This window comes from Thunnus thynnus, chromosome 21 (assembly GCF_963924715.1).
Source record: "Thunnus thynnus chromosome 21, fThuThy2.1, whole genome shotgun sequence".
In the NCBI taxonomy this organism is placed as follows: Eukaryota; Metazoa; Chordata; class Actinopteri; order Scombriformes; family Scombridae; genus Thunnus; species Thunnus thynnus.
In genome coordinates this window covers 1,905,473-1,922,877 of record NC_089537.1, presented here as the reverse complement: position 1 = coordinate 1,922,877, position 17,405 = coordinate 1,905,473, and the positions used below count along the sequence as shown (strand labels likewise).

At 37.8% G+C, this 17,405-nt stretch overlaps 1 protein-coding gene across 1 annotated transcript; it reads left to right on the top strand.

Annotated features, from left to right (window-relative positions):
- The first annotated feature begins 275 nt into the window (after positions 1-275).
- On the top strand, positions 276-16,865 carry LOC137173438 (coagulation factor XIII A chain-like). The gene is made up of 18 exons (XM_067578261.1): positions 276-364; positions 1,629-1,716; positions 1,967-2,075; positions 2,159-2,341; positions 4,749-4,997; positions 6,381-6,499; positions 6,580-6,687; positions 8,087-8,261; positions 8,466-8,604; positions 10,227-10,330; positions 10,412-10,500; positions 11,293-11,446; positions 12,036-12,145; positions 12,580-12,745; positions 12,830-12,984; positions 15,049-15,185; positions 15,278-15,383; positions 15,559-16,865. The coding sequence occupies exons 2-18, from the start codon at positions 1,669-1,671 to the stop codon at positions 15,592-15,594; spliced, it is 2,187 nt and encodes a 728-aa protein (XP_067434362.1). The 5' UTR covers positions 276-364; positions 1,629-1,668; the 3' UTR covers positions 15,595-16,865.
- The last annotated feature ends 540 nt before the right edge of the window (positions 16,866-17,405 follow it).

Below are 17,405 nucleotides of genomic sequence, written 5' to 3'. Positions count from 1 at the left end.
AACCAAAAATTACAAATTGGAAAAAAAAAAATAATAATAATATTAAAGTTAAAACATAAATAAATAATAATAATAAATAAAACTACAAATAAATACAACAATCCACAAATTGTTTTTAAACACAGTTAATGTAGTCACAAAAGTTACTATTTACAATTTAAGCTTAATTTTGTAATGTTTGTTTTAATTTATTTGTCATGTGTGTCCAATAGTGTGTGTGTGTGTGTGTGTGTGTGTGTGTGTGTGTGTGTGTGTGTGTGTGTGTAAGTTGAAAAGAGGAAGCAGTGTGTGTATATAAACTGCTGTTGAAGTCGAGTCCGATCATCATCTGACCCGATCAGACGAACTTCTCTCCATCTGAAAGGTGAGACGTCGTGTTTTTGCTGCATTTTGAATCTGCATTATTATTGTTATTATCTCTTTACATTACAGTTTTATTTGTTTGTTCAGTTGTAATTGTTGTAATATGACTCACTGGAAAACATATCATAACAAAGCAGATTATTCTTTAAAATAAATATTAGAAAAGATTTAAAGATTTGATACAAAGATATTCAGATACACTCAGCGAGCAATTTATTAGGAACACCTGTGCAATCAAACACAACAACTCTGTCATAAATTCTACATTTATGAAGCTTATATATTTTCACTTTTTGTTGAAATTATCAGAAAGGTGATAATTCTACTTTATGTTTATTATTGAGGTCATAGTAGCAATTATTAACCGTTAAATGGACCAGTGTTTGTCAATTAAGAAACACAGATTGAGCTGCAAACTATTTCGATGCTTTGACACCAAAAATGGGTAAAAACAAAATGTTAAGTATGTTCAATGTCACAAAATATATTTTATGTAACGCATGACAAAGGCAGTTCAACTTCAGTGACATTCCCTTTTCAGATTGTTTCCTTTGAATACTAAGAAACAAAGTGAAAAACAATACACACTGTTATATTTATTTCCTCTTTATGTGAATTTACTGTGTATAATTACATGAAAAACATGTTAAAAGGACTTTTGGTCTTTGATAATGGAATGAGATGGAGATGGAGACATGTTGTCTATGCTGAAAAGACGTAAAAGTAAATAATTGTCCTTTTAACATAAAAAGGAAATATATACAAAATGTTTATTTCACTTCATACATTTGTTTAATTTGAAATTTTAAAAGTCAGAAAAAAATTTGCATGTATGATTTGTGCAGCAGCTTCTCTTCACAGTTATTTAGCAACTTCTTATTGTATTTTATGAAGTAAAATATTTCTGTAAAATATTTTCCATTTCAGAGTAAATGTTTTTTCACTATTCAATTTTAAATCTGATAAATGTTTTTTCCACATTTGACCTTCTGTAAAATCATATAAATATACTTTTTTTAAAAAAATATATGGTTATAAAAATATTGAATAATTATATAATCCTTCTGCAGTGTTGCAGTGAATCTGAGGTGTTTTTTTTGACATTTTCATATTTAATGTACATTTTGCAGTTATTTACTGCTATTTATTTTCTCTATTGTGTGTTTATACATTAATGTGTACTGTTGTTTCAGATGCCACTAAAAAGTTCTTCTATGATATGTTTATATAGATATAACTATATATATTTTTATATTTCTGTCCAGTGACCTCAGTGAAAACTTTGACCTTTGACCTTTTGCCATCATGTCTCTCCGAACCAATACATCCTACAGAGGGCGCTACAACGGGCCGGTATTACTGTTTTTACTACTGATTACTTTATTTATTAAACAATTAATTACAAATTTATTTTAAAGTTCTTCAGCCATTAGGATTTGTTTTTTCAGTTGTTATTTTTTTCAGATTTTTTTATTTTTATAATTATTTATATTTATTGTAATTATTTTATTACTATTTATTTCTATTATTCTTTTTTAGGCCATTAATAATCACTCTCTCTTTCTTTTTTTCTTTCTTTGATGATTTTTTAAATTACCTTTAGGTGCCAACCTCCAACCTTCTGAACGATGCCGAGGATTTTCCAGTATTTGAACCTTTTGAAGGTGGTTCTGGTGCAGAAGTCGCTCCCAGATCATATGCACCTGGGCAAGGTGAGCTCCCTTAACGTGTGAACATAATCTGACCCTTAATGAATGAAAACATGGTGTACTATCCCTTTACTCCTGTCTCTCAGGGTCTCTGTCGGTGGTGGACGGTGGTGTCGACATGTGTCAGCAGGTAAACGAGCCCAACCACCAAACAGCTGCCTACGACACCCCCTGCCTGGTGGTCCGACGCGGTCAGGAGTTCTTGATGCGCGTCACCTTCAACCGACAGCTGGCTGAAGGAGACGACTTCCAGCTCGAGTTCCTGATTGGTGAGTTTGAATTCTGATCTCATCAACCACCTGGAGAGTTTGATGGGTTTTGGACAGAAAAGGTTCAACCAGTTTAACCAGTTTCTGTTTGGCTTCTCTGATTTACTTTCTGTACATTAGTTACAGGATCTCATCTTTAAAACATCCTTTTTAAAGGTATAGTTGAATATTTTAGGGTATATTTGCTTTCTTTGTAAGAGTTAAATGAGAAGATGGATATTAATCTCATGTCTTTTTGTTAAACGTGAAATCCAGAGATTTCATTTTGTACTAACTGGTCAGTTTTTTTTTTAAAAAGATTATCAAAATCAATGCAGCAGAATCGTCTTTTTTATTTCACACATTTATCTTCCCTGCCAAAACCTGGTTCCTACATTACCCACAATGCAACTCGACTCAGACAGTTCAGTAGCTTGGAGCCATTTGCCTCAAGCAGAGATCAGAGTGGAAAGTAACTAAGAACATTTACTCAAGTACTGTACTTAAGTACAATTTTACCTTTGCTTAAGTAAAAGTACCAATACAACAAAGTAAAAATACTCCATTACAAGTAAAAGTCCTGCATGAAAAATCCTACTGCAGTAAAAGTACACAAGTATTATGAGCTTGATGTAGTTAAAGTATTGCAGTAGAAGTACATAAGTATTATGAGCTTGATGTAGTTAAAGTATTGCAGTAAAAGTACATAAGTATTATGAGCTTGATGTAGTTAAAGTATTGCAGTAAAAGTACATAAGTATTATGAGCTTGATGTAGTTAAAGTATTGCAGTAAAAGTACATAAGTATTATGAGCTTGATGTAGTTAAAGTATTGCAGTAAAAGTAGTGGTTTGGTCCCTCTGACTGATATATTATTATATATGACATCATTAGATTATTAATAGTGAAGCATCAGTGTTAGAGCAGCATGTTACTGTTGTAGCTGCTGGAGGTGGAGCTAGTTTACACTACTTTATATACAGTTAGCTAGTTTAGTCCAGTGGTTCCCAACCTAGGGGTCGGGCCCCTCCAAAGGGTCAGCAGATAAATCTGAGGGGTGGTGAGATGATTAATGGGAGAGGAAAGAAGAAAAAACAAAGTTCTGATACACAAATCTGTTTTCAGTTTTTGGACTTTTTCTCTAATCTTTGATTTTTGCTGAAATATTGGATCATTTGAACATTTATTGAAATGAAAGCATGTGAGAAGTTTAGAGGGAAAAATCACTATTTGGTGGAGCTGTTAACAACTCATAGACATGTGAAATGTGACCCCGACTACACACTGCTTTTTGTAAGACGTCAAAAGACAAAAAGGTTGGAAACCACTGGTTTCATCTTTAACAATGTGTTGTATTTTAAAAGCAAGTAAATGTAATTAGTTACTTTCCACCACTGTAGGGAACATACTGTAATGTATAAAGTCTTATACATTGTGTGTGTGTGTGTGGGGGGGGGGGGGGGCTCTCAGTGGCCACAGCTAGGCCCACCTGAGACCGACAGTTAAACTGCTCCCTCATTAACCAATTAACTGATGAAAAGGCTTCCGTCAACAGACTCCCACACCAAACAATTAGACGACTGTCAGTTCATTAGGCATCCTTGGCTGGCTAATTAGTACACACACTCCCCATGGCTCTGTCATTAGAAGACACACACACACACACACACACACACACACACACACACACACCATGTGAGCTGCTCTGTCTGACAGATGTTCACTGACAGACATACATACATCTCAAACACAACATTTTTTTTAAATTAACGTCTCTTTTTTGTCACATTTTTATATTTATTTACTTCTACTCTCACTATTTTATATCATTCTTTTTATTTTATTAACATTTTGACATTCATATTGAATACTACAATAACAACTAAATCATCACATTTTAGAAGCTGAAACCAGCAAATTGAGTATCTTTGCTTAAAGAAATTATTAAAACAATTATTCAGTCTTCAATTCAACATAGTCGCCCATCGATTTCCTGTCAACCGACAATTCTATTAATCAGCTAATCACTGCATCTCTAATTGTACCTTTTGTACTAATTTTTTAAGCAGAAGTTAATAATTTATATTGATATATGGAAGTTATTTAAGATCATTTAGTTTGAAACCTGTAAACAGTAGCATAGTAATTAAAGTTTCCAGATGCTGGTGTCATTTTTAATACAGTCGTGCTGTTGTAGCGTGAATCTCTTTGGGGTTTGTGTTAATTAAAAGCTTGTTAAGCCTCAGTGAAGGATTGATGTTTCAATTCATTCATTCATTGTCTTTATTAATTGTCTCCTTCTTTCTCTTCCCTCTGCTTCTTTTTTGTCTCCTTCTTCCTCTCTTGTCCTACCTTCCTTGTCTTTCTCCTTGTGTGCTCTCCTCCTCCCTCTTCATCACTAACCCTCCTCCCCCTCTTCCTCCTCCAGGCTCCAACCCGTCAGCCAGTAAGGGCTCAATGATGGTGGTGACCTTTGGCTCCCGTACTGGTGGTGGATGGGCGGGGAAGATTCTGGACATGCAGGACACGACGGTGACGCTGAGCATCACGCCCACAGCCGACGCCATCGTGGGGAAGTATCGTACTTACGTCGCCATAGACGCCGGCAGCGGCATGCAGCGCACTGCGAGGGACGCCAACACCGACCTGTACATGCTGTTCAACGCCTGGTGTCCAGGTCTGAGGACTCTTACTGCCTCCTAGTGGCTGAAAACGTTACTGTTTGTACTTCAGAGGAGAGATTTCTTTCCTTTTCTTTCCTTTCTAGTTTATAGTTTTAAAGAAAATTCCTGAATATACTCCCATACGTCCACACAGAGCCTATTCAAGACGCTCTGATGACAAAATTTGCGTGCTTGCTGATGCAGAAAGTATAATTTCGGCTTAAGGGGGGCCGCCAAAGAAAATCTTGTGTAGGGTCCCCTGTTTTCTAGAGCTGGGCCTGAGGTAATGCTTTATTTTTAATTTTGAACTTTTTTCCTGGAAAATTTTCTTTGTAAAATTTGCAGTAATTTGCAAGTATTTAACGGTAAATTTTTAGGACGCAATTTACAAAAATTCTTTAAGTGACAGAAAATGCTTAGTTGTCAGTGTGTAGTTTTGTGTGTCAAACAATATATTAGCATTTTTTTTTTCAATAATTTCCTAAAAGTAGCTGTTGTAACTTAATTCTCTGAGAAACATCCTAATATGTTAATATGTAGTTTGACACACAAAACTACACACTAAAAACAAAATATTTTCTGTCTGTTAAAGAATTGTTAAGTCTGATTTATTAAGATTTTTTTCCAAATTAACAACTACATATGAACCCAGATATGATGTGTCAGCATTTACAAACTAAACCAACTTCATATTCTTTTCAGTTGTTTCAAATAATTTGCACTAAATTGCAGCACCTTCTCTGTAAAATGTCCCAAAAATAAATACCTGCAAATTACTCAGAAAATTTGCTGATTTGCATAAAATTAAAGGAATAACAAGTTAAATCATCAGCACTTACAAATAAGTGTATATCACTTTTTTAATGATGCACATGATCAAAAAAACAACCTAAGGCTTTCCTCAGCGTTACTTATGTGTAAAATAAAGCAACCCAACCAACCCGACAATGCTGCACAACTGCAACAATTTATAATAAAAGGAGATATAATATTAATAATAGTGGCTTTTTTGTACAGTGTTTTAGGATTGTAGGATTTTTCGGAGGATTTAATGACTTTAAAAAAGAGTTTGATGCCCTGGGATAAGTCAAAAGAATACATTTTGATGTCAAAGAAGAATTTTGGTGATCCAGGCTGAATTTATTGGTTTTATGTCACATAAAGTCTCCATAGATTTAGTGTTTAATGAATGCTGGATTGCAACTTTACTATCCTGTGGTGTAAATATTGTAACTTTATGAAATTCTGGAAGATTTCAAGCATGATTGTTTAATTTGAGGGTAAATTGTTTGCTTGAAACAAACTCATTCATACACATTTTAGTTTTAGATTCCCTTTGTGTTTCTGACTACTGAAATACTCGCTCTTTGACTGCCTGTCTGTCTCTCTCTTTGCAGAGGACGCTGTGTTTCTGCCTGATGAATCAGGACGGAGGGAGTACGTCCTCAATGACTACGGAGTGATCTTCCAGGGTTCAGTTGGAGCTGTATCATCCCGAGGCTGGATGTATGGACAGGTACATACAAATACACATCACGCACACATTATAAAAACTATGAATATTAATGTGTTAACCCCCCCCCCGTCTCTCTGCAGTTTGAGCAAGGTATTTTGGATGCCTGTATTTACATCCTGGATTCATCTCAGATGCCCATCTATGATCGTGGCAACGCCATCAAACTGGTCAGGAAGGGATCTGCTATGGTGAGAATTCAGAGTGGACAAGAAAATAAATTCACCACACAGTCATTTAGCCCAAATATGCATTTAAAAGTCTCTGTGAAGCTTATATGAGGCTTCAGCAGTCTGAGTTAGTCATATCAAGTGGATATCTGACACATTTACAGTCTTTTTAGTTTCCTCGGACAGTGTTTCCCTGTTGAGCTGCAGGTGGAAGTATAGTAACCAAAAGAGGGACTTTGGCACTAAAAAGACTGTAACGTTGAAAGATATCTACTTGATTTGACTCATTTGGACGCTGAAGCTTCATATTAGCTTCAGATAAACTTTTAAATACATTTTTCATTGGTTTCACTGTTACTTTCAGCTGCTGGCTGTTATTTTAAGACACACTTGAAAAATTGTGAACCCATCCTTTAATCCTAATTTCAATAAATATTGCATAGGGACCATGAATATTTTAATATTTATGGTCCCAGAGGATGTATCCTTATAACATCCAACAATCCAACTTTTCCTCAAGTGGCACCAAAAGGTCAAAGTCCACATTTGACCACATGTTCACTGTTAGCATGCTGATGAGCTAACATGTTTAATAATGTTTAATAATAATATTAACAATCGTGTTTTTAATAGTTTTTGGACAACAACGGAGGTCTACGGCACAGAGGAATAAGATATATCAGGCTTTGATACACACACAATACTTGTTAGTAGATCAGTTAATTGTTGGTTTGGATCCAAATGTAAGAAGAAAAAAATAGAAAATAGCCAGAGTTATCTTTTAAGCCAAGTCTAACTGTCTAAGATGTCCTAAAAAGGCAAGATAAACCCTCTTGATTTAGGTAATGCTGATTTTAGGTAATGCTAATGCTAATGCTAATGCTAATTTTCGCAGGCAAAAATTAAAACAAAAGGTAAGTTTTGTTTTAATGGTTTTAAGCCTGTTATTTACTTACTGGAAAAACTGAACATCTGAAACACACTGAAATAGTGACAGCTACGCCTATACTCTGTGAATCTGGGGTCACACCATGGTTACCTTACCTAACCAACGTTGTCAACGTTGTAGTGACTTGTCAGCTAGCCACACCTAAAGCATGCTCTGCTTCATAGTCTATTTTACTCTAAATGGGACCTTAATTTACAAAATTAACATCATGCTGTATTGAAGACGACTTGAAACTAGCAACTGAGACCATAAACTCATTAGGAAAGTGTTTACTGAAGTAATAAATCAAGAGAGAAGTAGGGTCATTTTTTCATAGACTTCTATACAATCTGACTTATTCTCGGAGCCAGTGAAGTCGCCCCCTGCTGGCCGTTAGAGAGAATACAGGTTTAAGTCACTTCTGCATTGGCTTCACTTTTCAGACTCTACCCGCTTGGTAATAACTGATCTCTTCCCAACCCTTTCTGTCAGATCAATTCTCAGGACGATAACGGCGTGCTGGTGGGGAACTGGAGTGACGACTACTCGATGGGCACCGCCCCGACGCTGTGGACGGGCAGCGTGAAGATCCTGCTGGAGTATGCCAACACCGGTGTCCCCGTCTGCTTCGCCCAGTGCTGGGTGTTCGCTGGAGTCTTTAACACCTGTAAGAGCACACACTGTTACCATGGTAACGGCTAGTAAGCTGGTATGATGTCATGATAACATGGAAATTAAGTAAAGTACTCTAAAAGTACTTAAATATAGTGCTTGAATACATTTATTTTATAGTTACTCTCCACCAGTGTAGTTTTACTAGTAATGTGGTATTTTGCGTTAAAACTACTTTAAATAATTAATCTCCTTGCAGTCCTGCGTTGCCTCGGCATCCCTTCAAGGGTCATCACCAACTTCAGCTCAGCTCATGACAACACGGGAAACCTGAAGACCGACCTCATCTTCAAGCCTGACGGCACGCCGGACAGACGCAACACCAGGGACTCCATCTGGTTGGTCCAGACGCCTGTCAGTCATGTCTGTTGCTAGGAGACCAGGCCAGGGTTTGCTTTACCTGCCATACACAGACTTTTACAAATTTATGATTTAAATCAAAAACAGTTTTCGTCTGAAAAACACTGATTACTGAGAAAAAAATGGCAAATGGGCATTCACTTTGGCCTTGAGTGTTATTGACCAGAGAAGTTTTTGCAAAAATTGTCCCACGTTAAACTAATTTATCCCTGTATGTTGCTAGGAGACATTAGCAGGTGCTCCATATGATCCTTTAATTTATTTTTTATTTTATTTAAAGGACCATTTCGTCAATTTTCAACCTTATCTCTAGCTATCCGAATATCCGGATATAGTGTCAAAAATGCCTGCAGTTGTTGTCGATGCTGCAAAATCTGTTGTCCTTCCGGCACCAGCGCCGTCATTTGATGTGTACAGTGACGTAGTTGGGAGCAAGGAAGAACTACAGGCTATTTCAGCTTGGATGTCTAGTCTCTGCCTCTGAGTAGCCAGGGGGTGTGCTCTAGATGCCGCCCAAAAACAAACCTTCCTCGTTCTCTTTGCTTGTATTGCAAACTAGCTACGTTTCTGTACGTAACAGTGAAAATGGCATCCTAAAGTATGACTGCAGAGGATGTTATGGAAGACAATACATTTTACATTGTGAATGAGTATACAACAGAGTATACAACAGGTTTTGGGGGTTGGGCATCAGAAGCTCATGTACATCCTGGTACATGTAGGCACTGCTGGCACGGCTCTGCAAGCAGGAAAACTCAGCTTTCTCTGTCAATATAGCAAACACTGATGAGTTTATTGTTTCAATTTACTACATTTACCTTCAAGACTGATTCGACATCCACAGAAAACATGGACAGTTGACATTGACTGTCCCAGAGCGAGGTAATCAGTAAGTTAAATTTCATCAGCAGTCCCTGGGCAGGCAAATTTACAAAAGAATTACAGTATCAAATGTTACAATTCATACAGGGGTATAGTAAATAAACATTACATCATACAAAGCTAAAAGTTTGTCAAATTTAAGCTAGCTGGAGAGATAGCCAAAGCTAGCCTAAGCTGAAGCTAAATATAACTACCTACTTTTCTACCTGCTTCCTGTTGTTAAAAAAAAAAAAAAAAATTGGTAATCAGACATGTTAGAAATTCAGTTTGCTATACCACATACGTGAGGGTTTAGTTAAACCCCATTATGGTGGACAAAAAAGTCAAATCAGTTCAGCTAGTCCTGCTGAAAGCTAACTAGCCTAGCTTGAGTAGCAGTAACTGCTGTCTCAGCCTCTGAATCTGAATCTTTTTATGTGTTTACACTACCTGAAACCTGCAATAACTGCAGAGTTTTTGTCCTTTAGTTTTCATCAGAAACAAGTAGAGAACACAACACTGACATATCATCAGCTTTTGCTCAGTGCTGAGTGGTGTACAGTGGCTTTTTACAGCTTTTTCTCTGAAAACAGCTGCCTGCTGCGGCCCAAAATGACGCTATGAGAGCACTGAGAGTGAACCAAAACAGTAAAGTTGCAGCCGGACAGATAAACAATGAGCTGAAACTCGCTTTAAAGCTCCGTAAAGCCACAATTTATACATTACTGTCTCTCTGCAGGAACTACCACTGCTGGAACGAGGTGTACATGGTACGTCCTGACCTGCCGCCCGGTCTCGAAGGATGGCAGGTGGTGGACGCCACGCCCCAGGAGACTAGTGATGGTACGACAGAGAGACAGATGGACAGTTCAATGGACGGGTGGACAGACGGATGATAAACGTGTGTCTCTGTTTTATTTGCAGGACATTTTCGCTGTGGTCCGGCCTCGATCGCTGCCATCAAGGAAGGTCTGCTGTGCCACCCGTTTGATTCTGGCTTCGTGTTCGCCGAGGTCAGTTTCAACAATAAATATATTTTTACTGTCAAATTGCCAATATTTCATGCTAGTATAAATGAACATTTGACCTCTTTCTGTTTCTTTAAGAGTTTTATTCTTCACAAAACTCCTCAGGCTCCCTCCTCAAGGTCCATTTTCTCACTTGTTCTGGAGTTTTTGATCGAATCAAACGGTCCTCATCACCAGATAGCGTTTGCTCTGTTGCCATGGAAATGTAGACACGCAGAACTCTATGTTAACCTCTAAGTTTTAATACTTTATTCTTGTTGGTGAAAAAGCCTCTGAAACAGCATTTAGAGAATGTTATGCACCTAAAAAAAATAATATGTTCCTGTGAATGTGATAGAGCAGTTTATAAATACTGTACCACCATCTTTACACTTGCAGTCGGTCAGTGTTCAGAGTTCATTCTTGATAAAACAGTCCGTCTTGCTTGTTCTGGAGCTTTTAATAATATCACATGGTCCTCATCAGCAAGCATTTGTTCAAATGGATGTTGAAACTTTTTGTGATTCTGAGCAGCTTTTGATACTTCAAGTAAATTTTACTGATAATACTCTTAATGACATAAATGATGTGGATACTTCTTCTAAAACTGGTTCCAGCTTACGAGATATTATTATTATTTGTGAATGATAAGTGTTAGTTGTAATGTCTTCAATACACTACTAATGATATTTTTATTGTGTTGAATTTTATTTTAGCATAGATAAAAACTATAAGCTCAAGTTAGGACTGACTTTAACTCCAACATGATCAATTCTGAGAGTTCATTTCTCCCTCCAGGTGAACAGTGACGTGGTCTTCCATAAGAGGGATCGCTACGGGACTCTGACTCCGTACAGGGTGGAAAAGGCTGTGATTGGACAGTCTATTTGCACCAAGGCTGTAGGCAGCGATGCAGTACAAGACATCACACACACCTACAAGTACCCTGAAGGTAACACAAACAGTCACAACATCCAAATGACTTAAAGGACACATATTCTGCACATTTCCAGCTCTATATTTATATTCTTGGGCTCTACTGGAATATCTTTGCATGATTTCCAGTTAAAAACTCCTTATTTATCTTCTACTGGTCCTTTGTGCAGCCCCTCAGTTCAGCCTCTGTCTGAAACAGGCCGTTTTAGCTCCTGTCTCTTTAAGGCCCCGCCTCCTGATGAGCCCATACTGTTCTGATTGGTCAGCTTTCAGGAAGCTTCCTCCGGCTTTCATTTCTTTTTCTCCTTCTTTAATACAAATGTCAACTTCTCAAATCCATCCGTACATGTTGGAGCTGAATCACATCTGAAATATGAGACACATGGAAACACCTTAGCAACCACCTTAGCAACCAAGACTAAAGAACGGACAGCTGTTAAATGATGTCACAAAGCGTTAAAAGCAGGTTGAAGCCCTGACTTTTGACTTACAGGCAGCATTTCTACATACCACAAAAAGCAGAATATGTCCCCTTTAAACAAAACAAAACATACAAAATTAATGAAGTTGGGGCCCTTCTGTACTGAACTGATCTCTGTGTGCAGGTAGCGCACAAGACAGCCAAGTTATGGCCCGAGCAGAGGAATACGGCTGTCAGAGGGATCACTCTGAGCTGTCCGATGGCGAGGTGACAGTCACCGTCAACTGTGAACAGGTAACACTGCCCACACATCCATCCAACAATCTGTTTAGAGGGAAAAATCACTATTTGGTGGAGCTGTTAACAACTCATAGACATGTGAAATGTGACCCCGACTACACACTGCTTTTTGTAAGACGTCAAAAGACAAAAAGGTTGGAAACCACTGGTTTCATCTTTAACAATGTGTTGTATTCTAAAAGCTTGTTATATTATCCATTGTGTCAAATCTTCATCTGAAAAGTAACTAAAGCTGTCAAATAAATGTAGTGGAGTAGAAAGTACAATATTTCCCTCTGACATGTAGAAAGTAGCATCACATGGAAATACTCAAGTAAAGTACAAGTACCTCAAAATTGTACTTAACTGCAGTACTTGAGTAAATCTACTTTCCACCACTGCAGTGACATTATTCCCAAAGCAACCAGGACACTTCTTCCTCTCTCCAGGTCGCGATGGGTCAGGACGTGAACCTGATCGTGGATTTCCAGAACCTCGGGGAACTTCCCAAAACGGTCCAAGCTCACCTGGCCGGGTCGGTCGTCTTCTACACTGGAATCACAGCCAATCAACTCCAAGACAAGGACTTCACTGTCACTGTGCCAGCCCAGCAGAGTGAGTCCCCCACAGTCCTTTTTGGAGATAGACTCAGTTATTATTATGGTTAAATAATAATAAATGTGTGTGTGTGTGTTGCAGCGGAGCGTGTGATATTGAAGACCACAGCTCAGGAGTACCTGCCTCGCCTGGGTGCTCAGCAGTGCCTGCACTTCATTTTGACTGGGCAGTATGACGACCAATCATTGAGCGCCATCAAGTTGGTCGACCTGCTGGCACCGGCCCTCACCCTCGAGGTAAAATACACACACACACACACACACACACACACACACACACACACACACACACACACACACACACAGGCCTCAAAAGATATTTGACAAAATAATAATAATAATAATAATAATACAGAACCTTTCATATACAAAATGAAGCTCAAAGTGCTCAACAAATTAAAAACAGTTAAAATGTTTACATATTTGTTTACAATTGATTTAAATTGTTAATACGTCTACAGTTGAATGATTGAAAGTCAACTTATGTTGTTAATTAACTAAAATTCTCCAAACTTCAGCAGAAAGTTTTTAAGTTTTGACTTCCATCCAAATCATTATTGTTACATTTAGTTTGTTGATTTTATTTTTATTGATGTTTTTATTGTTGTCATTATTTATTGATTTTAGAGAATTTACTCTCTCAATCATGTGATCAGTTAATCAGTTTCAAAGTACTCACAGGTAAAAAAAAAAAAGTTCACGTTGGAGAATAAAAATAGAAGTAAAACCTAAAACATTCACATGAAAGTTTAAAAGATTTTACAACATTTAAAAAAGTTGACATGAAAAGTTATCTTTATGGACGGTAAATTTAAGGATGTTTATTCCTTATTCTTGTTAAACTTAATTTACTGAGTGAAGTTGAGTTTTAAAATGGTGTTGAAATTTTAGGTTGAATTAACTTGAAATGATAAAACTTACAGAGGTTTGTTTGCTTTCGAGTGATCTAAAACTGGAGTGAAACTACCATCTACTGTTCTTCCCAATTAAACACTTTATTACCCTCATAGAGTGTATAAATATAATGGATGTAGCTGCTGTGACATCACCCGTTGGTTTGTGGACTCGTGTTTTGAAGCCTCGAGTTTGGCATTTTGACTGTCGCCATCTTGGCTTTGTGGAGCCAGAAGTGATGAGAAGTGACCATATTCTGACCCTAACGCTAGCTGCTAGCTTGGTTAGCATGATGCATTCACAGTCTATGGTTAACTGTGAAAAAAGCTAATGCTAATGCTAATTATCACTAGCGAAAAACAGGCTTAAGACCATTAAGACAAAATGTACTTACTGGACTCATTAACCAAACACTGAACAAGACTTTTTTAAGTGACTAAAATGTTACAATTAACTTTCATGAACTGAAAACACACTGAAATAGCGACGGTTACGGCTATGCCTATACTCTGGGGTATGGATGTGCCCGAATACAAATACGTTATTTGGCAAAGCACAAATAGTGGGGTTTTTTTATAAATATCAAATATTTGTTTCATACAAATATTTTAAAAATTATTTGTTTTCGGGAAGAAAAACAAAAAAAAAGTCAAATACCAGCGCACAGGTCGGTTACATCACTATCTCAGTGTCTCTCCTCTGCTCCGCTGTGACGTCTATCAGCAGGTCTCAACGAGGGGAGTCACATCCACCTGCTACATGACGCACATTTCCTAATTTGGACATCACTCCCAGAGTTGGGGGTGTTCCCCAGAGATAAACCTGAACTACTGACACAAATGAAGCGCTCCCAAGGGAACACTTCATGAACACTTATTGTAACATTTTAATTTTCTAAAATTAAAAGCGTAATAAATACAAAAACAGGATTTTTAAACCTCTTTCCACTTTTATTCGAATACAAATACAAATAATTTTGTTTCCTCCACAAATACAGATACAAATACAAATACTGGGCCCTCTGCACATCCCTACTCTGGGGTTATGCCTAACCAACGTTGTCGCTGTGGTAGCGAGTCAGCTAGCCACACCATAAAGCATACACCGCTTTAAGTAATTTACAAAATGAACATCATGATGCATTGAAGAAGACTTGAAACTAGTGATTGAGACCATAAACTCATCAGGAAAGTGTTTACTGAGGTAATAAATCAAGAGAGAAGTAGGGTCATTTTCTCATAGACTTCTATACAATCAGACTTCTTTCTGCAGCCAGTGGAGTCGCCCCCTGCTGGCCGTTAGAGAGAATGCAGGTTTAAGACACTTCAACATTGGTTTAACTTTTCAGATCCAGAGCTTTCTGCTTGATTACACCGTACTGACTTCTTCTTCTTCTTCCGTTTTCAGGTGAGCGGCCGGCCTCAGGTGCAGCAGGAGATGTTTGTGACCGTTTCCTTCACCAACCCCTTCAACTTCCCTCTGCAGAACGTCGGCCTGGCCATGGAAGGATCTGGACTCATGAACTACAGGACACGTTACTACAGGTACGCACACCTCTGATTTACATGCCGATGTTACATTTTTCCAGGTGTGTGTTGTGTATTCATACCTGTTTCTCTGTGTGTGTGTGTTTCAGTGGCATTGATCCTCAGGCTAAGATCTCCTGGAAAGAGGCGTTCTACCCTCGTCTTTGGGGAACCAGACGCCTCTGGGCGGTGATGGCCTGCAGCAACCTGCATCAGGTAACCTCCACCACCTTCTACTGAACCATTTCACCTCAACATCATATCTGAAAATATGGATATAATATAGAAATGTCCTAAAATGGCCACCGTACGAGGATTAACCCTTGTGATTTAGGTCAAATCTTTAACTGGTATTAGTTCGTCTATTGATGCCCAGGTGTGTCCATTTCAGGTGTTTGGACAGGCTGATGTCGAAATCAGTTCCTGAGAGGATTGGTTCACAGAGTTGTGACCCCGCCCACCATGTCTCCACCAATCACAGCAGCTTCAGGCGAAGTGGGCGGAGCCAAGAATCAGCGCAAAATGACTTCTTTGTTGAATTGTTTGCTTGTTTGACTTCATGTACACAACAGCAGAAAATCTCATTTCTAAATAGTTTTAATAGTTTAAAATCAGCACAGACAGTTTAAAGGTCAAAGGTCACAGCATTCTTTAAGTATTTGACACTAGAACAACTGCATAGAAGAATTAAGATCTTTGCAAGTCATTAGGTACTTTTCTAATCAGGGAAATTTGAGGAATTAGAGTAAAACGTGAAAATCATATTTAAGATTCACAAAACACGTTGATATCAAAGAGCAAACTGGACACATAAGAAAACATTTTTTTTAAAGCAACAAACATTTGGTTTCAGTGTAAACAGACACATTATTCCAGTTACTATGAGTTTTACATTGAAATTCAGTTTAAAGTCCGGCTGTAATCTGACTCACATCTGATTTTTAGTGCATGAAAAATAACCTGATGATGCACTTTCTGCTGATATATCAGCCTCCGCTCTTCTGGTTTCAGACTTTTCGCCAAATTTTGCAAGAAAAAATAATATAAGATCAGCTGAGTAGTCTCTCCTGGTCCAACACTAGCTTCTATTTCCAAACAAGACAAAACTAAACCTGTGCAACGTGAAAATACAAAATAACTAAATACAACATTTACATATTTGTGTCTCAAGCGGTAAACAGCAAACCGTAGATGACAATTTGTCTCCCAAAATGAATCTAGATTTAAACAAATTGAGGTTTATGTCAAGATGTTTTAATTTTATATCGATGGTTCAATCACCTACTGACAAAATCTCTACTTTTTACAAAAAATTGAGTCATTAAAAAAGCTAAATTTGGACTCAGACAAAAAGCAGAAGTTAGACATAGTCGGATCAGTCAGAGTGAGTTTGACAGCAGATCTCCTGCGTCAGATCTCTTCTCTGACAGAATGAGTCATTATAAAATATTAATCAATCATAATACCTGTCGATCAATAGACGCCACCGTCAGTGAGGCAGAGCTGACAGTGACGAGGCCCAGCAGCCTCGGAGCCGTCAGACTCAGTTTGACGACGGACGGCGACGACACGAAGAAAAAATGTTTAATTTCTGTCTGTTTTTTGGATAAAATCAAATGTGATTGTCACCTTTTTTTTCTTTGCTTTGTGCCTTTAATACTTTAATTATCTACTAACAATAAAAGCATTTTAAAACGACTGAAAGTGTGACTGACTGTTATGTTCAAATTCATTACTCAAGTACAGTTTTTCCACTTTATTCCACTTTATATTTCTATTCCACCACATTTCAGAGGGTTTTTATTCACTACATTTACAAATAATCATCAACTATACCTGTCAGATAAATGTAGTGCAGTAAAGTGGAGGTATGAAATACTCAAGAAAAGTACTGTACAAACTTGTACAGTGTAAAGAGTGCAGTGCTTAGTTAGTCGTTGCTTCGTTAAGTGTAGTGAAACTGACACTAACTGTCCTTGTCGCCACCTCCGTCCCTCCTGTTGCTGTGGTTTTATAATAAACATGCAGCACTAGACAGAGAGGGAATCTGACCTTTGCACAGTGACCTCCATACTGTTTGTGTGTTTGTTATGCAACCACCAGTGAGCGGAGCTGCCGGGTGCAGTTCAACGGTGTCACCGCTAGAGGGAGCCGACAACCTTTTAAAGCTGATCTTTACTAGTTTACTTTATATTAAGCATCTGTAAAGTAAAGTTTTTGGGCCCCTGAAACAAAAAA

What these genes read in the sequence shown, in the direction of transcription:
- LOC137173438 (XM_067578261.1), top strand. Translation starts at nt 1,669, where the DNA reads ATGTCTCTCCGAACCAATACATCCTACAGAGGGCGCTACAACGGGCCG. An exon ending in CGCTGGAGTCTTTAACACCT is followed by an intron (nt 8,262 to 8,465) that starts GTAAGAGCACAC and finishes ATCTCCTTGCAG; the next exon opens with TCCTGCGTTGCCTCGGCATC. An exon ending in CACTGTGCCAGCCCAGCAGA is followed by an intron (nt 12,746 to 12,829) that starts GTGAGTCCCCCA and finishes TGTGTGTTGCAG; the next exon opens with CGGAGCGTGTGATATTGAAG.